This window comes from Phyllostomus hastatus, unplaced genomic scaffold (genome assembly GCF_019186645.2).
Source record: "Phyllostomus hastatus isolate PE091 unplaced genomic scaffold, TTU_PhHast_1.1 phas_contig_34, whole genome shotgun sequence".
NCBI lineage: Eukaryota > Metazoa > Chordata > Mammalia > Chiroptera > Phyllostomidae > Phyllostomus > Phyllostomus hastatus.
Genome location: NW_025333857.1, coordinates 57,412,652 through 57,436,498, shown reverse-complemented (window position 1 = coordinate 57,436,498; position 23,847 = coordinate 57,412,652). Strand labels below are relative to the sequence as shown.

The window sequence follows — 23,847 nt, the reverse complement described above, 5'->3', positions numbered from 1 at the left end:
TGCTCCTAAAGACTTTGGACACCCTTTTCTCTCCTTGAAGCTTCGTCTGACCAAACCTCACCCAGACTCATGCTGCAAGCCCCGGAATTCCCTTTCCCCCGTTCCATGATAACATCCCTTGTTTCCGTCTTTCCCGTCCCTCTGCATCTGGCCTTGGCCCTCGAGGACCCCTTCCTGCCTTGTTCTCCCCTCTCCCAGCCTCCTCCTGCCCTTGCTTTCCTCTCGGGCTGGTGGAGTCCCAGCCATCTCACCTGCGTCCTTACTTGCCCTCTGATTCTCCTGCCCCCACCACTGTCCCCGGGCCTCCCCCTGACTGACACTCTAGCCCATCTGTTTCCTCTGCTGCTTCTCCTGGGCTGCCAGGCATCGCTGGAGAGTCACGGGCTGCGCGTGTTGGCACTAGCACCGATCACAGTTTCGGCAAAGTCCAAGCCCCAAGTTGCTTTTGGAGCCTTGTTAGCTCCTAGTGGGCTCTAGTTTTGTAAAGTCCTCACCCAAGGATATGTTTATTGATTTGAGAGGGGGGAGAAATGTCGATGTGTGAGAGAAAAACCAGTATGAGAAAGAAACATCAATAGGTTGCCCCCTGCACGCACCCCAAATGGGGATCAAAAACGCAACCACCGGTATGTGCCCTGACCGGGAATCAAACCTGCAACCTTTCGGTGTACAGACGACACTCCAACCAACTGAGCCACCTGGCCAGAGCACCTTAATGGACATGTCCCACAGTTCCCTATATGAGTATTGACCACAGACATGTAATCCAGTCCCCACAAAGACTGTCCTCAAAGTTGGCCTTCCCTCCTTCTGAGAAGACCCAGATCATTTGGCTAAAACTCCTTGTTTTCTCTCCTTAAGACAAAACCACCCTTCTTGCCATTTTGTCTTCAGGGAGTACGCCTGTTTCTCCGGCGTTGACACCCCCCAGCTCCACAGTCAGTTCTGTTTCCCGCTGCTTCCCGAGTGCCAGAAGTAGCTTTCCTTTCTGTCCCCAGCACCTGGCCCTCGTCGGCCCTCCCCTTCCCGGATGCCCTTCTCCATTCTGCCTTCTCCCGTGTGTCTTAGCCTGTGCTATAGCACCTGTGCGGTGTTTTCCACTTCAGCGAATCTGTGGCCCCGGGCCAGGAGTCAGGCCTGGACCTTGTTCCTGGCTCTGCCCCCATCTCAACTGGTGGGCTTTGGATAAGCCACCCTTTCTTCCTTGATCTCAGTGTCCTCACCTGTAAAATGGGCTTCTCGGACCTCTTCTCCCAAGAGCTCTTCCTGTGCTGACGTTCAGCGATGCTGGGTCTGAAGAGGAGGCAGGCATGTCCGCCCACACATCTTTTCCAGTTGCAAGGGAGAAGATCTCTGTCATTTCTGCCATTAGAGCCAAGTGCCTGTTGCTCTGGTGGCGTGTCCTTATGTCCAGATGACCCTTCTCTGGCCGCTTGGATTCCCAGAAAGCCAAGGATGTGACCGCATTGAGAGACTTGACTGTGAACCTCTGCTCACTGGGCTGCCGGCTGTCCCGCCTGCTGGTGCCCTGTCCCTGCGCGGCAGGACGCGTGCTCGCGGCAGGCTCCGGGCTTCCTTCCCGGGCCGCACACCTGCAGGTGCCAGCACTCTGCAGGCTCTGACGCCTTTCCAGGACCCAGCTCTGCGGTACGCTTTTCTTCACCACAAAAGCAGGTGCAGGGTCCTCATTCGTCTGGCTCTGGACCCAGGAGAGTTGCTGCAGCAGCAGCAGCAGCAGCCCCGGCCCCTTCTGCTCATCAGTGTGATTTCTGAGCTGGGTTCGGGTCATGCCTGCACTCACCTCTGTGCCTTTGCTGGTGCTGATCCCCCACCTGGAGTGCCCTTTCTCACCCCGTTTCAACTCCTGGCCACCCTTCAAGACCACATCAGGCGACACTCCGTCACGGAGTACGTCCTGAGCTCCCACAGCATTTTCCAGCTCTATGTAAACCTCTGAGCCGATTGTGCCTTCTGTGACAGCTTGCTCATTTGGCCTCGGGTTCATTATTTGTGTATATAAACAAAACCTTTCTGGTCAGGCCCTAAGACTTAGTACTTCCTGTTCTTAAGTCGGTGGCTCTTGGTGACAAGGCACACACACCTGCCAACCTTAGTCATTAGCCCCAGAAAGGCCCTAAGGAGCCATCTGTCCAGGATTTCCATCTCGATGGTGAACCCCAAGGCTTGGACCCCGGCGAGTCAGCGAGCAGCAGAGCCTGACTCAAGCCCGGAGTTCCCAGGTTCAGGTTTAAGTGCTCCTTTCCGTTCCCTGCGAGCTCGAGCCTCAGTCTTCACCGCTGTGCAGTGGGGGTGGTGACATCTGTTTCGCAGGGAAGTTGAGGGGCTTAGTGGGTTATGGGAGCAGAAAGGACTTTATAATCTGACATGGGTGGGGGTCTTCTCTTCCGAGCTGGACATTCTAAAGGGGGTCCAGCAGTTACCCCAGCCCCCGGTGGTGGTACGCTGAGGTTAGCCGGAACCTGCCAGGCCGTCTTGCCTGGGGGAGACACCTTAGCAATTCAGACGAGCCCTCAGCTTCTGGGGTATCACTGATTTTTCAGAGGACCTGGGACAATGCTGGTAGTGGCAGGTGACTGGGTGTGGTGGCAGGTGTGTTTCTGGGGAGACTGGGTAATAGATGGGGGCCTGGGGGAAAAAATGGTTTACTTGTCTGTTGGCTTATTACTCCATAATTGAGGCTCCTGCAGGGACTGACACCCCCACCAGCCCCTGACGTGCCAATCAGAGTCTGGCCCAGGCAGGGCTCTTGGCACGGCTCTCTCCCTAAGTAACCAGCCTGCATCCCAGCTCCCTGCAGAGAGCCAAGCCTGGTTTCCATAGAGCCCTGCCCAGCCCTGAAGCAAGGTCAGAGTCTGCTGGCATCTCCTATTTTTAGCAGTTGGGACTGGGGCCTCCTGTTTCCTTTTCCATATCAAAGCGGGAAGGCCACCTGGGAACCCTCTGTGCTGATCTCACTTCTGCACAACTCCAGGCAGGGCAGGGATTTGAATGTTACATAGCAGAGCTCTCCTGCTGAGAGCCGGCTCTGCCTGCTCCCCCGAGCTTTCTCACAGCCCGGTGGGATAGCTGCTGTTTGCTGATTTCCCCCTCCTCCCCCCTTGGCACCTAACTAAAGGCTCCAGGTTACTCAGGTCTGACACTCACCGCTGACCTGTGAAGCTGACCAGGGGACAGGCCCATTTCACCAATGACGAAGCTGAGGCTCAGAGACATTGGGAGCCTCATAAAAGTGAAGGGATGGAGGCAGCATTCAGTGCCTGGCCTCATTCCAAAGCCCAGCACTTTGCACTGTGGGCTTTGCTGGTTGTGTTATACTTGGTACACACACACACACACACACACACACACACACCATCTCCCACCCCTTGGAAGAGAACATTTGGTCAGTAGCTGGTCAGCAGACTTTGACTTGGAACTCACTCAGTGCCAGGTCTGTGGTACAGAAGCAAGCCGGACACTGCCCCTGCCTGCCACATTCTTCGGGTGAGGGACTCAGGCAGTGGATCCTTGGAATAGAGTGGGTTCAGTCCTCCACTTGGGGAGCCTGGAGGAACAAAGCCTAAGGGTCAAGGGTCAGGTGGCCATGTTGTCCCGGGGGGAGGGTGAACATTGGGTGGGCCCTAGAGGATGGAGGAGCGCCAGGCAGAGGAGCAGCAGGGATCTGGGGCAGGGATAACAACCTCCTCATGGGGCGGGAGTCCTCTCCATCCCTGGGGCGGGTGTGCTAGAGGGTAGGTGTCCGCCCCGCCCATGTGAGAAGGGACCGTTTTTATGGTGATGTATGTTACAGCAGGGAATGCAGGAAAGGTGATCCTGGCCTTTCTCTCAAGCCCTGGCAGCAGTTTTTCCCCTGGTCTTTGTAGAGTGGAATTGGGTAGATGGGGGCTAGAGGCCCGGGGCTGGGAGATAAGGATGACAACTGCGGGAAGGGCCGGGTGGCCGCCTCAGGGACTGGAGCAGCTTCCCTCTGATACTTGTCTGGAGAGAGTCTTTGCATTTGCTACTTGTGTGGACACCGCTGGGCAGTCCCCCCACTTGGGATGTACCTGAAGGGGAAGTGGGAGAGTGTAAACACTACTAGCAAATACATCACTGTAAAAGTTTCAGAACCTTCCTTCCATTTGAATGGGTTCGTTACCGTTTCCATGGACGCTCAGCTGATTCTGCCAGGGGCTAGCTCAGTGCACAGATGAGGAAACTGAGGCTGGGGCGGGGGTCCTTGCTCATATACCTACCTAGTGAGTGGCAGAGCTGGGACCTGAAATCTGATTTCCTGCCTCCTTCCATTTTAGTGCCAACAGAGGTGAAAGAGCTTAAGAAATGCCGCGGGCCTCCCAGCAGCCGGGTTCTGAGGGCTGGCAGGGCGAGTCCATTCCTGCCCATGTGCAAACATTGGTACTGAGTGGGAAGCTGTTGATAATGGGGTTCTGCAGTTGATGTGGACCTGTCCCCAAGGAAACCTCAAGTAGCTGGTGTCAATGGTGAGAAGGAGGAGAGATGCTTCCCGTGGCAGGAAGGCACTCTAACCAGCGTGTGGTGTGGAAGCCCAGAGCGCTGGCAGTGACATAGCCAGGGTTAGACTTCCGCCTCCTCCTCCTCCTTCTCCTCCTCCTCCTCATAGCGCTGTGATCCTGGGGACCTCATGCGCCATCCCCCCAACCCCCTCTCCTGTTCATGACTACCTTTGCCCACTCTGAGGCGTAAGAAGGTAGGGGGATGTGATACAGTCCGGTGTGTATTTTTTCTGACCCCTCCAAACAAGTAGTTCTGATGCTCTGCCTGGAGACAACAGCTTCAGATCCCAGAGGTCAGATGAGCTCAGCCTCACAAGGTAACCTCCCCCACTCCCCGCAAAGCTCACACACATTTCAGGTGCCAATCACACGATCTTGGTCAGTGACATTCTGCAGCTGGCCTCATGCATGCAGTATAGTTCCAGAGCTTTGTACTGTGAGAGCAGACGGGCTTTGCCGGGTCACCTCACACCATGGTTTATGGGAAGCGTTTTGCCAGGTGGACTTGGATGAGAAGTTCAGATCAGAAACCCACTTTCTCACACCCATTAGAGTGTTTGCGATAAATGTCGTGCCCTTTGAACTCAGAAGTGCACCTATCTGTTTCCAGGGATTGCTTTAATGGTCAGTTAAGAGGGCTGGGGCCATTCGCGGTGGCCTTTGTGGACAGGCAGCCTGGCTGTGTTCAGGCAGGATGCAGGTGAACATCTGAGACAGGTCCTGCTGCTACAGGCCTCCGAACCAAACCCAGGATACGGTTCACTAGACACCATGCAGGCCCTCCGTGCCTGGCTGTCTGCCACAAGGTGGTTTTGTCGGATGAAATGCGGGTGGGTGATCAGAGTCTGGACAGCCCATGTGCATTTAAGTAGAAAGTCGAGTCATTTTGAACTGGTTGGATACAACACAGGTTTTATCATCTCTCATGTGAGGATGGTGACTGGGTTTCTTAGCGCCTCTGATGCAGGCAGGCAAACCTGATCTGGATGCCACGGGGTCAGGAGCTTTTAAAAGGGAGCTGTTTCTGATTTCTTTCCCAGCTAAGCAAGCCCCAGACTTTTCACAGGCTTCCATCCTGGCAGGTCCTGCTCCGGTCAGGGCTCCAGGCCGTTGCTGGGCAGGAAGGAAGGGAGCTCCTTAGCAGTGTGGCCAGAGGGAGAGCAGCCTGCTGTCCGGTGGAAAGAAGCATCTAGCCGTGATCTGTCTGTGCGTTAACGCTGGGGGTAGACATTTGGCCGGTAAACTGTGAAATCGAGATTTTACAGAGCTCAAAGAGAAATTTTCAGAAGGGGTCGTGGATGTTTCAAGATCCCCAAGATCATTAGGACACATTCCTGGGTAGGAGACGGTGTGGGAAAACTTCAGCACTGACTGTTTTTAAGGGGCACACTGGGCACCTTTAAAAAACACTCACGCTCGGAGATTCTGTTCAGTGGGTCTTGCTTGGGTGGGGCCTGAGTGTATTCGTGACGTAATGTTCAGCCAGGGTTGAAAACCACAGCTAAGGAAACAACACAGGTTGGGCTCAGATCAAGACTGGAGTTTGATCCTAGGCGGAGAGGAACAGTGGGCTTTAAGCTCGTTCTCTCCGAAATATGAGAAGGAGACTTGAGGCAGGAAGATGCGGGACAAGCTCTTTAAACGGAGGCTCGGGGCCTGATAAGCTCCGAAGGCTGGGTGCAGGGAGGAGGACGTTCTTTGCCAGGGAATGGGGAATTCTTTCAAAGGAGGGAAGAACGGGTTTAGTCATAGCCATTAGCATGGCCCCTACTGTGGCAGGAAGGGAAATACTATACTACTTGAGTCTTTATCTGTTCTCCTCCCAGGAGATAAGGTCCAGGGTTCTCCTTGCTAGTTGAGGGTCGCAGTGAGACCCAATTCTCATGAGGCAAGTGGATCATCAAAAACCGTCCGATAAGCCCTGGCTAGCGTAGCTCCGTGGATTGAGCGCAGGCTGTAAACCAAAGCGTCGCAGGTTCGATTCCCAGTTAGGGCACATGCCTGGGTTGTAGGCTACAGCCCCCAACAACCGCACATTGATGTTTCTCTCTCTCTCTCTCTCTTTCTCCCTCCCTTCCCTCTCTAAAAATGAATAAATAAAATCTTAAAAAAAAAAAAAACGCCCGATAGGCAGACGATGAAGGAATGAGTAAGGAAATGCCAACCCAGCCCGCCCCCCATGGAAGGAATAGTCTCGGTAAAAGTAAAAAAAAATCAGGCGTCCACGTCAAAAAGAAAAGTCAACAGTATTCACAGCCCTGTATGCAAAATAACGCCTCAAAATCTTTCTGGACCTATCTGGGTAGAAAAGACTAATTTTTACATCAGTGGGATTCTACCCGGCTGTTTTCTTCTGACATGGCGCCATGGGCCTCTCTCACCACGTCAGTCACTGTGGGCCCCCATCCGTGTTAAAGGCTGAATAGTATTTCATTATATGGATGAGCCATTTTTTTAAATCTGTCTTTGTTGGTGGGCATTCAGGTCATTTACAATTCAAAGCCATTAAGAATGCCTTGGAGATGTGCATCTGGGTTCGACGATCTGCTTCTTTTATGACAGGCGGCCGCTGCGCGGGGAGTGGACAGGACAGAAGCCCACGTCCTCCCATTGTGCTGTTCACAGCGTATTGTATTGTAATTCATCTGCTGTTTGCTCTTCTGTTTCCTCGTCCCGCTCCTCCCACACAGTCACAAGGGGCCCTTTGGAGAGGGGTAGAGTACACTGTACTAATTTAGTCCTGTCCTTCTTCATTGTTAGCAGGTGCCGGGGTGAGATTGCCTCGGAAGGTATATTGACAGGCAGCCGAATGGCCTCTGAGCCTGAACAGCTAGTGAGCAGCCCAGTCTGGCTGTCGTTCCAGCCATTGCTCGAACAGCAGTGTTTCACTGTGCACCCAGGTTCCAGAAAACGATGGGGAGACTTTGCTGCTCTGTGTGCTTGGCACAGGAACCCCGGAAATGATCACGGGAACTGATGGCCCAGAGGGGCGCAGGGTGTCATGTTCCCCAGTGTCCTTTTCCATGGAAGTTAAGCTTTTGAGGCTCCCTCCTCAGGACTATGGCATCAGCCACTTTGACATTCTAGAAAACGTTCATGCGGGGGGTGGTTTTGTCATTTCCTGGGATGCATCAGGCTGAAGTGGTGGTTGTGATAAAAACGAGAGGAAGTTGAATTGCTCTCAATGACCAGAGCCAAAGTGTCCCTGCCGGTCTCTCCATCTTTAAATGTGGGTCATTTTCCTGGCGAAAGACTAAAGGGGCCATGGATGGCAGTTTTATAATTTTAGAGTTGAGGGCGACAGAACTACAGGACCAGTGTGTGACGAGAGAGTCTCAGAAATGCAGCGTGCTGTCTTGACTGGATTAGTGGAGGAGACTTGGGCTCCTTAGGGAAGATGGACTGTGACTTGAGGAACTCGGAAGGAAGAGGCAGTTGGCCGTACTGACTTCACAGATCAATTAGGTAAAGGGTTTTAAGTCCTTTCAGGCTCCTCTTTGAAAAGCTTGTGGGAGCTGTGGGCCCCGTCCCCCAGAAAAAATGCGCGTGTGCACAAGCACAGACTTGAATACCATCCCGGGCGGTTTGCAGGTCCCCAGCCTGAGAGCCTGTGACCCGGCCGAGTCTCTGGTTCGTATGGGCAGCATTACCAGGGTTTGCGGAGGAGGCTGACCCCGAGGGCTGTACAGGCTTGCTGATGTGCTCTATTCTTAAAGAAACCTTTTTCTTTCCTTTCAGCACTGGCTGGACCATTCCAAACCCATAAAAAAGCAGATGAAAAGTAAGTAAGCAGAATTTAGCAGACTCATTTCTTTCTCTTATCGGAAAGTAAACTTCTTTGCCAGTGTTTTGAGGTGTTCCATTTCCATTAGAACTTGGGAGCCTTATTAAAATAGATTCAATTTTAAGTGCGTGATTGTTAATGTCTCAAGGCTGGCCAAGCAAGCGTTTGAGTTTGCAACTCGAACAAGCATTTTTAGTAGATATTAAAAAACACCTGGGCTCTCACTTGCACTCAGACAGCCCTGCCAATGAGGACTGATTAATCTGCTGTTCAGCAACAGGACTTTACACTTAGTATGGTCCTTTCTGATGAGTAATAAAGTAGACTCAGAGAATGGGGGGCGGTGGGGGAGGCAGGAGAGGCCTGTGAGAGCAGGGGCAGCTCTGGCGTTCCAGGTGTGGTCCCCCATTTCTTCCGTGTTGTGTACGTGTGTCTGGGTGATGTTTTTCAAATTTAATACTTACAGGTATGTTTACTGTCTATTTGGATCCCAGAACTCTTGGCTGTGTTGGTGTCCCTTTCCTTTAGCCTGCTTAGTATTTTGTAGAAAGTTAGTATCAGTTTGGAGCATCAGGACGATGAGGGATGAAAGCGAAATGTCAGCTCTCAGTAATGCATCTAGATGAAGCTGTTTTTCCTCCAGAATGAGGTGGCTCGCTAAGCCATCGTTGCTGACGGAATTCCTTTCAGTTCTCCAAACGAGTACTGAAAAGAACTCACTAGCGTTGCATGCACTGCTGTGCCCTTCCGGTGTACTAGCGACTGTGTTAATAGAACTCATGTGTTTTTCCTTTTGTCCATTCTGTGATCTTCAAAATCGGGGGGAAACCTCTTCCACCTTCCACCGCCAAAGGTTCAGTTGGACCCGCCTATGCTTTGCACTTTCGAGTTAAATATTATTCTTCAGAACCGAACAACCTTCGTGAAGAGTTTACAAGGTAGGACAAAATGCAGAGCAAGATCCCCACCCCTACTCCCGCTCCCCAGCCCCACATAGCACTTGCCTCACTTATAATTTATGGATGTTTCTACACTGTGAGTTTGCCTCCCCCTCTCACTGCTGCCTTTACATTTTGAGCAAAACTTCTTAGCCCTTTGCCTGTGCTTATCTCTGTATTTTGTTGAAAAAGCCACACTTTGCTTAATTTGACCCTTAGTGGATCAAAATGAAAAGATGTATTTTCTCATCACATTTCTGTCCTGTTGGAGCTTGGGTAATTTGGTTCATTCTCTGGCACTTTCTTTTTGTGTCAGATTAGAAAGGGAAGGCAGGTATTGGAAGATCATTTCTCAGCCCAAAATTGCCATCTTATTTTTTTTTAAGGGGCTGCAAAATCTCCTCTCACTTGTTACAGGATCACTGTTGTTAGAGTCTATGTTACCTTCCCAGCCCCCCTGAATTTCCTTTGTGGGGTGCCTGCCCCTGTCAGATCAGGAACAGTGCTGAAGCCACAGAGACCTCAAAAACGTGTGAAGTGTGGGGTTTTCTCCCAGGCACCCATTCATCAGTGAGATTTTCCCCCCAGTCCTGCGTGACATCCTCAGAACCTCCTTGTCATTGTTTGTATGACAGACAATAGAGGTGCCATGTAAGCTGCTGGGCAGTCCAGGGTGTTGACCACTAGCTTGGAGATGACCCCCAAATAACACTTAAAGACCACTTATCATCTTCGCCCCCACCCCCACACCACCACTGAGAGGCCCATGAGGCTCCTGTGGTTAGGTTTTCCTATAGGAATTGGAAGTTCTGGCCACATCACAGTGTGTCCTCCTTGATGGGAGCACTCAGTTCAATGGTGGTTGAACACCTGTCGCAGGTGGGAACATTCTGGAATGTACCAGAACCTTCAGGCCCACTGTTGATTTCTGGGTCCCCCACATTGTCCTATATCCATGCCACCGAGAACGACTATCCGCATCGTTTTCAAAGTTCAAACAAATTAAGTCATTCTAGTATTTTTTCCCAGAGTCCTTCTAGCTGTCATCAAAGGCAGTGATTCTTAACCAGGGATGTGTGAATCGGGAACACCTGGGAAGCTTTTGACCAATCAGATTCCTGGGGACCACTCTTGTGTGTGGGATTCTGGTTCCCTAGGGATGGAGTGGGGAGCGTGGGCAGCTTTTTGTTCTTTTCATGCACTCTGAAGTGGTTCCAATGCCCACGTCCATCTGGTTAAAAACAACAACAAAAAAAAACACTTATTTAAGCCAAGACACTTAATTTTTTACTGAAGTGGACCCCACTTGTGTTATTTGCTGCCTTCTCCCCTGTTTTTCCTTATCCCTGTAACCAGCAGCTGCAGTGAAGCTCCAGGACTCTCATTTTGTGTGCGTGCGTGCACACGCACTTGCATGTGCACAATTTTTCAAAAGACGGCATCTGCAGTTAAACTGCATTAGGAAAAAGTCTTAAGCAGTTGCTATCTACTATCAGCTATATATTTGATAGAATCAGATGCAACCTTTCTGGACTCCCTGGTGGGGCTAGCCGAGGTCCTCATGACAAGGCTCCACCTGCCGGTTTGATTGAACAGGTCTCAGGCGTGCACGCGCACTGCACGCGGTGTTTGGTTCTCTTCTCGGACTTGGAGTGGCTGTGGAGGCCGTCATTGGACCATGCCATGTTCCATGTTCCATCCTCCAAGTATCTTGCAAGTTCCGTATATACACTCACCTTCCTAGCTAGGGTCTGGGTGCCTTCCAGAGACTCAGGAGGAGACACTTCCACCACTGTTCTCACCTGAGTCGGACTCTCTTCTCATGACACAGAACTCCGGGCTGTGGGCGGGGTGGGTTTTATGATGGGCAGTTGGGATCGGAAGTGGCTGGGAAAGAGTGACCCTCTGTTGACTTTTGTATATGTTTGTCAGGTACCTGTTTGTTTTACAACTCAGGCATGACATTCTGTCAGGAAAGTAAGTACGTTTTTGTTTTAATTCTTAAACCCAGGATAGATAATAGTGTATTTCTAAATAATTCACTGTTTTGTTTTTTAACTCTCTTACCCTTGTTCCCTTTTCAAAATTCAAAAAAAGTACACCAGGCATTGTAAAGTGAGTCTAATACTTGTATCACTGTCATCATCTTATTTTAAGTGATTACTCTATGGCTTGAAGCATTTCCAAGAGCATTTAATATCTTAAGTGATGTGTATTTGGGAATAATTCTCTCCCTGATCACATCACTGGCCCATTCATAATGGCTTTTGTCGTATTTGCAAGCAAGATGCGTTATTAGTATGTATACACTTACAAGCATTTGGACAGTCAAAAAGTCTCATTCATCGTCATTTGCATTAACTAATGTAAAGAGGTAATGTTCTGATTCTGATAGAAAGAGGTTTAGACATCTCATCTCATTTCCTTGGCCCCTCTTAAAAGTAGTTTCTAAATACTAGGCCTCTGGCCACCCAAAGAACGTTGAAGAAAGGAGCATTGGCACTGAAGTGGTTGATTTTACCTGCAATATTGATTTATTCTGAAGATACAAGATTTACAGTCATAGCTTTTATAGTTGTGTTATTTTTCAGCATATATATTGACTATTTTCTTTTGCTTGAAAAACTAAGACTATACTGAGTCTAAAAAGCAATACCTGATATTGACCAGAATACATTTTTGATTTTGAATATCATCTGAAGGAAATTTAAAATGTGACTTCCGAATTTGCAAACTCTCCAGTAGAATATGTGCAATACAAATCTTAGTGGAACGTACGCTATAGAACAAGTAGATTGTACAGTGTATACATTTGCCTTATCCAGCCATGCAATACAGATCTTTGATTGATGTGTGTATTATGAGTATGTGTGTATTTTTTCTCCCTCCCCCTTTCTCCATACTGTGCTCCTCATACTAAAGGCCTCTTAACTCTAGTAAATGTCCTCAGTTTGGAAAAATATTAATGGCGACATCTTGCATTTGTATAGTACTTTGCAGTTTCTGTGCACTTCAGCCTGACTTACTGTACTTCAAACAGAATAGTGTTCTGGTCCCAGCACTGCCTCCTACCAGCTGGATGACCTCGGGCAAGTGGCAGGACACTCAGTTCCTCGTGTCTGAAGGGGGGAGGGGAGCACTGTCAGCCCCCGTGTTGCAGGGCCACAGACTCCATGCATTGACCAAATTGGACCATATGGACGACAAGGCTTTGAAAACTATGAAGTGCTATACCAATGTACGTCATTATTATTTTTCTAACTAAATTTGTAATATTAAATATGAACGAGACCCTGATTTGTGGTGGCAAATACACTTCTGTGGCTCTGCCTCAGGTATACGAGCGTATCCAGCTGTCCTGGCAGTGTTAGATACGGTGTCTGTCTATTTACTTTTAATATTACAGTCTTGTCTCAAAGACATAAGGCAGCTTGGAAAGGTGCATGTACCATGACAAGGTAAAATAAGCTTCAGAATAATAAGGCGAAGGGAAGGCTTTTCATTCTGTTTCCCAAGCTGCCCCATTTTTGTAAAATTCACTCAAATTGCCCACAGGTTTGATAGAACGTATACCTAGATTGGGGTATTTTACCATATGATAACCGACTTTGGGAAATAATGTAGAGTTAAGTCCACTTGTTTGCATTCTTTAACATGGGTAGCAAAAATAGAAACCACAGAGAACAAAAATCATCTAAAGATTACTACCTTTTGACAATAATGACATTTTGCATGGTTATGAGTGTTTAAATTCATATGTAGAATTAATTTATTCTCTTTCTCTTTTTTATCAAGATTGAAATGCCCATATGAAACAGCTGTGGAATTAGCTGCTCTCTGTCTACAAGGTACATTGTTCTTTAGTGGTCATTAGTATTTTAAGGTCCTTGCTTTCATTTCCGCAAGTGAGTGTCTGCTGTGTGCCAGGCCCAGCACTCTGCTCTGGGGGTACAAGTGAATATGACATCATCTCTGTCCTCAAGTGGCTGTGGTCCCGTGAGGACCATCTGTCAGGACCACGGGCTGTGTATGCACAGAGCGCAGTGTGGTTTCTCTGAGAAGAGAGACCTGGGAGGCTTGGGAGGGGAGGGCCTGTTGGGGGTTTAGGAAGTGAACGTGGTCAGAGGATCCAAGGACGAGCAGAAACAGTATGTGCGGAGAGGGACGGACTGGCAGCTGAGTGGTGCTGGAGGATGAAGTTGAAGAAGCTGGGTCAGTGGGTGGCTCTGGACACCTTGAAAGAGTGTGAATAGCATGCTGTCAGCAGTGGTGCCTTTGCAGGCTTTTAAGAGGGAGGCAGGCCTGGTTAGAAGCACCATTTATTAAGTTGGGAGGCCTAAGTGAGGAAGTGTGTATAAAACTCTGATATTATAATCATATTCCTATCCCCTGATTTTGACTTTTTGCTTACTTGCCAAATATGCCTTCTTGGGTAGCTCTGGCTTACGCTTTTGGCTGACTCACATCTGTGCGCCTGTGACTAGGGGCTAGACCAAGCCCGGGCTGCGGGTGCGGTGAGGAGGTGTTGCTGTGATAAAAGATTAAGCTGATCAGGGCTGGGGGTTCAGTATACACACACACACACCCCCCCCAAAACAAACACAAAAAAACAGCACTGCTCATGCAAGAAGGGCCTGGTCATTAGAGTTAGGTGTTGAGAAGAGGAGTCAGAGGTGACTCATAGGCTGCCACCAAGGTTAGGGGACAGAATGGTTAGAAGGAGAATTGGGCTTCAGTGGAGGAGATGTCAGAGGAGAATCGCTTGGCTGAGAGGTGCCAGTGGAACCCCTAATAGCTTCTTAAGGATGCAAGCCTGGCTCGGCGAGAAGCATCGGGAGGGGAGTCACCAGCGTGTGGGTGGGAAGTGGACAGTCAGGGGCTTGCCCACATGACCGCCTGCGTTGACCATGCCATCCATGGGATGCACTGGTGGATCTCCCCAGTGCACAAGGAGCACTTGCCAAAGTCTCGAGCACCGACTGAGAGGATCCTGATGTGTGACTGCACATGAGGAAGTTCGTCAGCACATCAGATAGACACATGCCATGGGCCCGCTTACTCATGTGCTCGTGGGCTTTCCTGGAACAATGAATTACTTGTTCATAATTACTGATTATTGGTTTGGACACCATCATAAGATTTGGCGTCTCACTTTCATATTTACCAATTTCTAAACATCGATCTAAGTCTTCAAGGTATAAAGTCAGCACATGCTTATTGAGAATAGCACAGCAAACAAGCGGAAGGAAGGCAGCAACCCTCCGTCCTGCCAGCCACAGGCAGCCAGCAATTCTGTCTGTGAGTTTTGAGCAGAGTTTGAAAGATGTGATTCTGTTCAGAGTCACATATAAAATTTGTGCATGCTTTTCTACTTGGCAGTTTTGGTGCAGGCATTTTGTCCTGTTTATACTCGTAAAGGCAGTTCTTACTGACTTCAGGCCACGCCCATTCCTTAGCTTTCGTGTTCTCTAACGGGTGCTTGGCGTACGGTAGGTGCTCAGTGAGTGCAGAATGAATTGAATGAAGTCGAAGAGGCCCCAAGGACTGTGGTTGAAGGGGGAGCCTGCCCCTGAGGTCGGAAGGCATTGGTGGTAGAAGTGACAATACTGTCACCTGCAACTGCTCTGCCGAGTACAGTGCTAAGTGTGTCACGTCCATAGATTCCTGATACAGCTGTCCTTACAAGTAAGTGCCATGACAGTGTGTGATGGTTCGGGAAACTTGGAAGTGGAAGTGGACTGTCCACTTTGACCAGGTACAGAGTTCTTCAGCTCGTCAGGGAGCGTCCACCCTCGAGTTTCTGAGTTGCCAGGAGGTCATACTGTCAGGCTTGGTGGCCCAGCAGTAGATGTGAGGGTATAGTTATTGGGATAAAAGCATCCATATCAGATCCGGGGCCCCCAGTCCACTGGGGAGGTTTCTTCCTCAGGCCCTGGGCACCATAGGTAAGCATTGTCTGGAATGATTAGAGGGTGAGGCACACACGTCACCACCCCCCACCCTGTGTGGTGAAGGCATCGCCACATTCACCAAGTCCAGCTCCAGTGGAACTGTGTATGCCTTGCCCCAGAACCAGCACAGACAAGAAAACCAACTATCCTTGAGCCCTTCTTGAAGAAATGGCCCATTTGAGTGGGAACAACATCAGTGTGATTTAAGATGCAGTCCTTATGTCAGGTACAAATAAAAAGGCTGAAGACAGACAGGCTGATATCCATGGCAAGTTCTTGTTCCACTGTCCCCCATGCCCTCCTTTCCCTATTCCATCAGTTAACGCTGTGACTGCTTTTCAGTTCAGCCACAGCCGAGCCAGCTCTCCTCACACGGAAAGATACCTAGAGCCTCTCTGTGGATTTGAATAACATGAAAGGTGGTGCTTCTTCCCATGCTTGGTTGTCCTTGAAGGAGTGATGCTTCCGGAGTTAGGATGTGCTGGCCCTGCACAGGGACTGTGCTCTTTGGGGAACTAAATGCAGGGTAGATTTGAAATTTAATGCTGGCAAGAAAGAAAAACAAGGGAGGAAGGAGAATGGGACCATCGTTTGTTGTGTGCCTGTGATCTCGTTTCATCCTTGTAACAGTTCCTGTTTCATCAGAGACCCCCAGAGAGGTTAAGGGACTTGCCTGGGTCACACATCAGAAGCGGAGTTCATGACCTCCTGGGTCGGGGCTATTTCCACCACCCTCCACAGCTGGGGCCCCGGCTGCAGAGGTCGCAGACTGAGTGCAGTGTCAGGCTTTGCCAGCAGGCTCTTGGAAGGCAGGCATGCTTTCGCAGAGTGGGTCTCCCTCAGGCCCATTTTAGTCCAGTCGTAGGAGGAGGGACTCCAGCCCCCTCGCCGGGTCCCAGGGGAACCCGTGTCATTGTCTGGCCTCTCCCTCCTGTGCTTGATGGCCTCGATGGACTTGTCCAGACGTGACACTGAACGCAGGGCTCTGTTGTCTCACTTTGGCCCAAGGAAAGAGTGGTTCAAATCGAGGAGATCTCGTCCCAGACTGCCCCTCTGCGATTGCCAGGTCCCTAGTTTCAGGGTGACCTCTTGGTCAGAGGTCAGTGGTGGCCTCCCACCTTGGAAGCCCAAGGTGCCAAGCAGCTGCACACTCTGACCCAGTCCACCTGGCGGTCTTCGGGGGGGTGTCCACTTCCGAATTGTAGGCAAGGGGCTGCACTCAGGTGAGGAGATGTTGACCAGGTCCCTGCCTGGTGTCAGACATAGTCCTATCCAGTCCCCCACCACTCCTCCGAGTCTGTGTCAGTGCTGCCTCCGTGTGATCAGGGAAGTTTTGTCCACTACTGCAAGCCAGCCGGGGACCTCGGCAGCCCATGCTGGGCCCGGTGTGGCCCACATGGCGTGATGGACAGGGCTGCTGGGTACAGAGTGAGGTGTTGTTAGTGAAGGCACTCAGGCATATATGCCGGCCGGCTGGCCATTTGATGAAATTTGTTGTGTTAAGCAGTGGTTCTCAAAGTATGTTCCCTGGGTCAGCCACATCAGCATCTCCTGGGAGCTTGCTAGAAATGCAAATTCCGAGGCTTTATTCTAGACCCTGGGGGTGGGCTCCAGCGCTGTGTGCTGTAACCAACCCTCCAGGTGACCTGGTGCATGCTCGTGCTTGAAAACCACTGTCGTAGATAGTGCTTTTCACAGTAACGGTGCACCAACCACCAGGGCATTGTAAGAAAAGGCAGGTTTTGCTTCAGTAGGTCCGAGGTAGAGCCCGAGATCCTGCATTGTAAGAAGGCTCTCAGGTGATGCTGCTGCTTCTAGTTGGGCGGGGTGCGGGCTGGTGACCCCCTTTCTGCAACAAGGTAGTAGAGGAGCCTCTGGAGGATTCCTTTTCATTCTGGGGTCCACTTCCTGAGCTGCAGAGGTGTGGTGTTTGGGGTGGGGGTGGATTTTTCTGTTTGAGTCCTGGAGGAATGGGGGCCCTGGGTCCTCAGGTCCTCAACTCTGCAGGAGTACTCAGTGAGAGCAAGGGCTTGGTGGCATGCTTCCGGCTTTTTGCAGGGATTGCCCACGTGGCTGCCCCTCCTCTCTGCCTGACCGGCTTTCTCTCTGTCTTCCGTTCCGCCTGAGTTGCGGCAGCCGCTCTGCAGCCCTCGTTGTTACCCCCTCCTCCCTCGCTCCCTCCTTCTCCCTCCCAACATGTTTGTCTCCTGGGTTCTGCATGTGCTGAATTCTTGATTGGTCCTCTCTAGCACTGCAGACCCTGGAGTGCTGCTCAGACCCACCTACTTAAGAAGAGCTTTCTTAAATGGATGTTTCTGGGTGGGTCCTCATTCTCTGCAGTGGCCTTTTATCGCAAATTCAGGCTCTACCACTTCAAGGGGGAAATATAACGAGGGACCTCCCTGGGTGGGGGAGGTGGTCGGGAGAAAGTAACCACCAAGATGCTGGTGTTGTGCCCAATGGGGAGGGTACTGGAATGACTTGGGGATTCTGAATGTCCATGTGGGTACCGAGTGGGAGTCCCGTCCTCCCGAAAGGCGAGACTTAACGCATTTGGGGTACTTGTGCCTTCTTACCGGGCAAAGCGCCTTTGGACCCAGTTGCAGCAGTCGTGAAAAGCATTCAATGTCTCCTGTGTTTTCTCCCTCTCATGAAACTTGCAGCGGAGCTTGGGGAGTGTGAGCTTCCAGAACACACACCAGAGCTTGTGTCTGAGTTTCGGTTCATTCCAAATCAGACAGAAGCGATGGAATTTGATATCTTCCAGAGATGGAAAGAGTGCAGGTACCTTGATGCATTTATTTTGGGATATGTAAGCGTTTGCAAGATGCTTTTATCTACCGTAAAATCGCAGCCCCAGTGCTTCACCTCTCTCCTGGGCTCCAGTCGTGTTTACCCAAAGGCCCGCACGGCGTCTCTCTTTCCAGACATGTACATACAGTAGAAACCAGAGCATACTCCCCGTTTCTCTCTGAATCGTACAACCAGTCCTGACCCGCTTGTTGCTCCCAGGCTCACCTCCCAGAGAGAGCCAGGAGGTGCTGCCCTGATACAGCCCGCAGGCCTGGGTCTCTGTCCATGGTCTGAACTGAAGGGGAGACCCTCGGAGGGAAACTCCTGTTTGAGACCATGGGTTGTGCGACCTTGTATTCCAGGACACGTGGTCACCGCAGCTAAAACCAGCCCTGCCAATGTTTCTCTTTGGGCTTTTTCCTCCTTCTCCCCCAACGGACACCCCAGTCTGGCACTTTTATGCCTGGACTGCCAGTGGCGCCTCCACTCACAGGGGTCCCAGACTTTAGCCGTTCTTCTCTCCCAGCCCATCTTCCTCACACTCGGCCACTCCAAGTCGCTCTTGGATTCAGAAACTTAGTGTGGTTTCCTGTTGTCCCTCAGTCATTCTGGAGGACGCATGCCTTTTTGGAAAGTGGAGGGTGACATTAGCACGTGCTTATATCACATAGAAATGTGTGGTTGCAGGGTCACTTGCATCCCTGTGCATGCCCCCCTCCCGGCCCCCTGCAGGCAGCCCTTGTTAGCCAGCAGATACACACACCTGTATCTACACACCAAAAAAGTGTCCCCTATGTCCCATTATAAACACTGCTCTGTCCTCTTCCCAGTCAGGTAACGGTCTGCTCAGGAGGTGTGTGAATAAAAATGGGTGTCCCTTGTCCCTTTAATTGTTGCATAAAATCCCTTAGTGTGTGGCTGTGCCCTTCAGAATATGAGTGTGTGAGTTGCAGTTTACATGTGTTTCCATTGGTTTTTCTAAGGGGAAAGAGCCCTGCCCAGGCGGAACTCTCCTATCTGAATAAAGCGAAGTGGCTGGAAATGTATGGGGTAGACATGCACGTTGTCAGGGTAAGAACTGGGCGCGTCTAAGGCATTGGGTCTCCCTGTGACTGAGCAGTGTGTAAGCGATGTGCAAACCAAGTAACGTGGTGAGCGAACTGTTTTGCATTCTGCTCTGTGACGACCTGTTAGAACCTTCTACCGATTGTCACTTCATTTATTTGTAGGGAAGAGATGGCTGTGAATATTCTCTTGGACTGACCCCGACAGGCATATTAATCTTTGAAGGAGCTAACAAAATAGGCTTATTCTTTTGGTAATTTAGTTTTGTCTAATATTAAAAATGTCTTTTCCTATTCTGTGGTGGAATTTTATGTGATGGATGATTATTGAGGGATATTTGCAATACCCTGATTCATTTAAAAAAAACACACCATTCTCTCATCCATGTGGGTGTGTGGCAATGGCAATGGCGCTTCTGGATAATCACCCTTAAATGAACGAATGATTTCTTAGCAAATCCAAGCTTTAAAAGTAGAAAGGACACTGCTGTTTGATGTGTCGTGTGCCTGCAGACTGCGCTTTTACAATGTCTTCTCTCTGACCAGGCCTAAAATCACCAAAATGGATTTCAAAAAGAGCAAACTGACACTGGTGGTGGTGGAGGACGATGACCAGGTAATCCTTGCTCCGGCATTCCCCCCTGGCCCTGAGCGGTCCTCTGTCTGTGCCCCGAGCACCCACTGACTCGAGAACCCCGTGCTTCCCCGCACAGGGCCGGGAGCAGGAGCACACCTTCGTGTTCCGCTTGGACAGCGCCCGGACCTGCAAGCACCTGTGGAAATGCGCGGTCGAGCATCACGCGTTCTTCCGGCTGCGGACCCCAGGAAACAGCAAATCCAATAGATCAGACTTTATCAGGCTTGGGTCTCGCTTCAGATTCAGGTAGGCGCCATTTTTTATGATGTTATCGCTTGTTTTGAAGGAGGGCAGCAGTGCCGCTTTCTGTGCGGGGAGCCACGGGCCCCCCAGCCAGGGACACGGAGCATGGACGTCCTGTCCCTGCTTCCTGAAGATCTGACCTTCAGCCGAGTCCCTGGAGCCCTTTCAGCCTCTGTTCTCACTGATGAAGTGGGGATAATGATAACAAAGGTATTACTAGCTGGCACGTAGCTTTAGCTAGACTGTCTGATACAGTAAGCACTGGCCACATGGGGCTCTTTAGGTTTATTCATAGTAAAGGAATTTTAAAATGTAGTTTCTCGGTCTCACTAACACGTTTCAGGTGACCATGACCCACAGTCAGGTGGCGACCACCTTGGGCAGTAGCAGCCGTAGGATGTAAGCAGCACCGGGGCTTCCCAGGTGCCAACTGACGGGCCTCCTGGCAGCCTTCAGAAGACAAGTCCTCTGGTTGTCCCCATTTCACAGATAAGGAGACTAGGGCCAGGGGGTTACATAATCTGCCCAGAGTCACAGACAGTTAGTGGTGTAGCTGAGATTCAATCCCACGCTGTCTGGGTTTTAACATTTTAACCACTCCTCTGTTGCCTTTCACATGCTGACGTCAAATCCAGTGACATTTAAGAATGAGAGCAGAGGTCAACATGTGTGTGAGTGACCCAGGGTAGGCTCAGCAAATACTTGAATCTGAAAAGACCCTGAAAAAATAGAGAATTTATTCTGCTATGTTTTTCCTTATGAGTGTGAGACTGTGTCTCTCAACGTGCATGAAATCTCCCTGGGTGTTTGTTAAAAATGAGGATTTATGACCTCATCTACAGCCTTCGTCATCGGAATCTGTGGGTGCCCACCTATGCATGTATGAATAAGGCCTGGGCATGTACCGTTGGAATGCACTCCCAAGGCTGATTTCTGAGGCACGTTTACAGATCTGAGCACAGCGCTTACCAGATCTAAGACTTCACATGTTTCATAACCTCTGCCCACACACGGCATGTCCTTGAACTCTGTTGAAAGTGCCAAAAGATCTGCTCATTTCAAATCTATCTACTGCGCAAGGGAATGGCTGTGCACTTGTGTCTAAAGAATTGTTTTGTTTGAATGTATTTTTAAATGCCGCGAGGCGAGGGCAACAGAACCAACTCCTTTCTGAGAATCAACTCACAGGGTTCCATGGAGGGTGGAGGATGTCGGAACGACAGAGACTAACGGAGACGTCACGTGGTGGGCTGGTGTGTGCTCTGGGCGCAGTGAGGGTGGAAGGCCCGTGGGGGTGGAGGCCGAGGCAGGACTTTCCATCCTGGGAGGCAGCTCCCCCAGGATTTGGCCCAGACCAGGCTCCCTTCTGCTCTTTGAGGAGAAGCTTAGAAAGAGAGGGGAGTTTAGGGATGAGGTTGCCCCTTGGGGGCTCTTAGAGCAGGTGGCAAGTGGCTCCTTCCTTGTGATAACTCTGAACCCGAGAGTGGCTGGAGCGGAGCAGCGACTGTCAGAGAAAGGCTGGAGCATGGGTTAGAACTCAGAAAGCCTTGGTGAGAGCAGCAGTGTTGCCCTTAGCATGGCAGGCGAAGCCAAGGTTCAAATAAGTGGTCATTGATAACAGCCTTTTAAGAGATTTAAATGTCTGTGCAATTTGTTTTATGAGAGGTTATTATATGTGCGAATCGGTGCTCTCTTAGTCAAATGTTCCAAGTACTTGAACCCACTTGGTCTGTGCAGCCAAGTCGCTGGTACCGAAATTGTAGGTTTTGTCCTCTGATGGCAGTGCTTGCCTCTGTCATACAGCCTGGGTTTGGCACAGGTGATTTTATTTCCAAATGAAGGCAAAATTCAGTGTGTTCTCTACCAAATGAGTCACCAGAGGTTGAAACTGACATTGGAACTCCTGGAAATAAAAGCGCACCTTCAACTACGTGTAATAGCTGATATCCTCAAATTAGTAACATGCAGTAAAATATTTACTTTCCAGCGGGCGGACGGAATATCAGGCTACACACGGGGCCCGGTTACGAAGAACCAGCACCTTTGAGAGGAAGCCTAGTAAACGCTACCCGTCCCGGAGACACGCGACGTTCAAAGGTTGTGTGGATTTCCTTCTGCCTTGGAATTTTACACTATGGTTTAGTTCATTAGCCCCCAAGGAAAGAACTTCCTACTGTTCGGCTCTGTCATTCTGAAGCCTTTATTTTTTTTATTTTTTAAAAGATTTTATATATTTATTTTTTATAGAGGGAAGGGAAGGAGAGGGAGAGAGAGAAACATCAATGTGCGGTTGCTGGGGGTCATGGCCTGCAACCCAGACATGTACCCTGACTGGGAATTGAACCTGCAACACTTTGGTTTGCAGCCCGTGCTCAATCCACTGAGCTACACCAGACAGGATGCCTTTTATTTTTTAAAAAAATTTATTTTTAATTGTGGTTACATGTAATACTATATTAGGTTAAAGCAGATGTTGAAGGAATTTCCTACTCTTTGGCTCTGTCATTCTGAAGCTTTTTATTTTAAAAAAATTTATTTTTAATTATAGTGATATTTGATACTGTGTTAGTGTCAGGTGTACAGCATTGCACATCAGCGTTTATATTTGATTGGCCTGGCACCAACATCTTCCCCTTCTAGAACCTTTAACCCACTCCTTCCTTCCTTTCTGGACCAAAAGTACAACAGCCTGACATCCAGAAATTCTCTAAAGTCATCCTCAGTTGCTTTAGTGGAGAGAAAAAAAAATGCCCAGATCCCAGGAAATGTTGACCTCACCTTCAAGAAAAACCCAAGGAAGACAGGATGAGACGTGCACAGAGAGGGGTGCCAGGCAGGGAAGGTCGCCGATGGCAGGAGCGGACAGTGACTGAACGAAGGGGTGGGAATGGGGGGCCCTCCCTCTGTCCCAGGGGCTCTGTGGCAAGCATTGTGCTTGTGTGTGTGGTCCATTGGGTCAGAGTTGTGCAGAAACACCTCAGGGTAAGGAGGAACTTTCTGGTGGGGCTGTCCAAAGATACTGCTATCTCAAGACAGCAGTGAGCTCCCAGCTCCCCCGAGGAGCGTGCAGACCCAAAGGGAAAGGCCCCAGACCCCTGGCTGTGGCTGACTCCGAGGGGAGGGGGCATCCTCACGGCTCTTCCAGGCTCTAGGTTCCGTGTTTCTCTTCTACTTTCTTTCCTGGTCTCCATCCTCTTTTCCTCCTCTATTTTACTGACATTTTCTCCAACCAGAGTTCTGGCATCTTTGTGAAGCTTTGAATGGTTCTCCATGCTGTATGCTTTTTAAAATGAGGCGGAGTCCAGATAAATGAGCTCTACCTCTTCTCGGGCCCCCTTCCACAGACTCACACGCTGCCCCCGTCAGCAGGGACTGCCCTGAGCTCCCCAGTAGGTTCAACCTTGTATTTAGCCTTTAGCACCATACACCTCTCTGCCTCTGTCTGGGTCAAGCCTGGGAGCTCCTTGAGAGTGAGGTCAGTGCCTGTCATCTCAGAGTGCTGGGCCCTAGGACCGGTCTCCATGAGCTTTGGCCGAGAGACTCCGAGGGCAGGGCTCAGAGGAAAGGCTGTTTGCTTTTTCTCCAGGAAGGAGAAGCTGCCAGGGCAAAGAGTCTGCCTCCCGGTGTGGAGGCTGCTCTCAGATCCCAGAAATCCCTGCTGCATGGTAAAAGTGATAAAGCTGTCTAAGATGTGATGCCTCTCTGTTTTTTTTCTTTTTGTTGTTTTGTTTTGTTTTTAAAGCAAGCAACCCGGTGATAGCAGCTCAGCTCTGGTAAGTGCCCCCAGGCTCTGGGGTACAACTCTTCTCTCTATTATATTTACTTTCAATATTGACTTTTCCCATGATACAATTAAATCACTGAGTGAGTCTGCTGATCTTTTTCTTTCTTTTTCTTTTTCT

At 50.1% G+C, this 23,847-nt stretch overlaps 1 protein-coding gene across 4 annotated transcripts in view; it reads left to right on the top strand.

The window, feature by feature from the left end:
- The window catches only part of EPB41L4B (erythrocyte membrane protein band 4.1 like 4B), a 118,103-nt gene that overhangs the window by 33,389 nt on the left and 60,867 nt on the right, over window positions 1–23,847 (top strand). For 2 of the 4 annotated variants that reach the window (XM_045840284.1, XM_045840281.1), the window contains exons 3-13: window positions 8,274–8,316; window positions 9,116–9,257; window positions 11,190–11,234; window positions 13,053–13,105; window positions 17,872–17,992; window positions 18,985–19,072; window positions 19,231–19,319; window positions 19,612–19,681; window positions 19,779–19,948; window positions 21,933–22,042; window positions 23,688–23,718. In XM_045840284.1, the coding sequence (XP_045696240.1) occupies window positions 8,274–8,316; window positions 9,116–9,257; window positions 11,190–11,234; window positions 13,053–13,105; window positions 17,872–17,992; window positions 18,985–19,072; window positions 19,231–19,319; window positions 19,612–19,681; window positions 19,779–19,948; window positions 21,933–22,042; window positions 23,688–23,718 (962 nt within the window). The remainder of the gene's footprint in view (window positions 1–8,273; window positions 8,317–9,115; window positions 9,258–11,189; window positions 11,235–13,052; window positions 13,106–17,871; window positions 17,993–18,984; window positions 19,073–19,230; window positions 19,320–19,611; window positions 19,682–19,778; window positions 19,949–21,932; window positions 22,043–23,687; window positions 23,719–23,847) is intronic. The other 2 variants (XM_045840283.1, XM_045840282.1) reach the window with 2 other exon arrangements.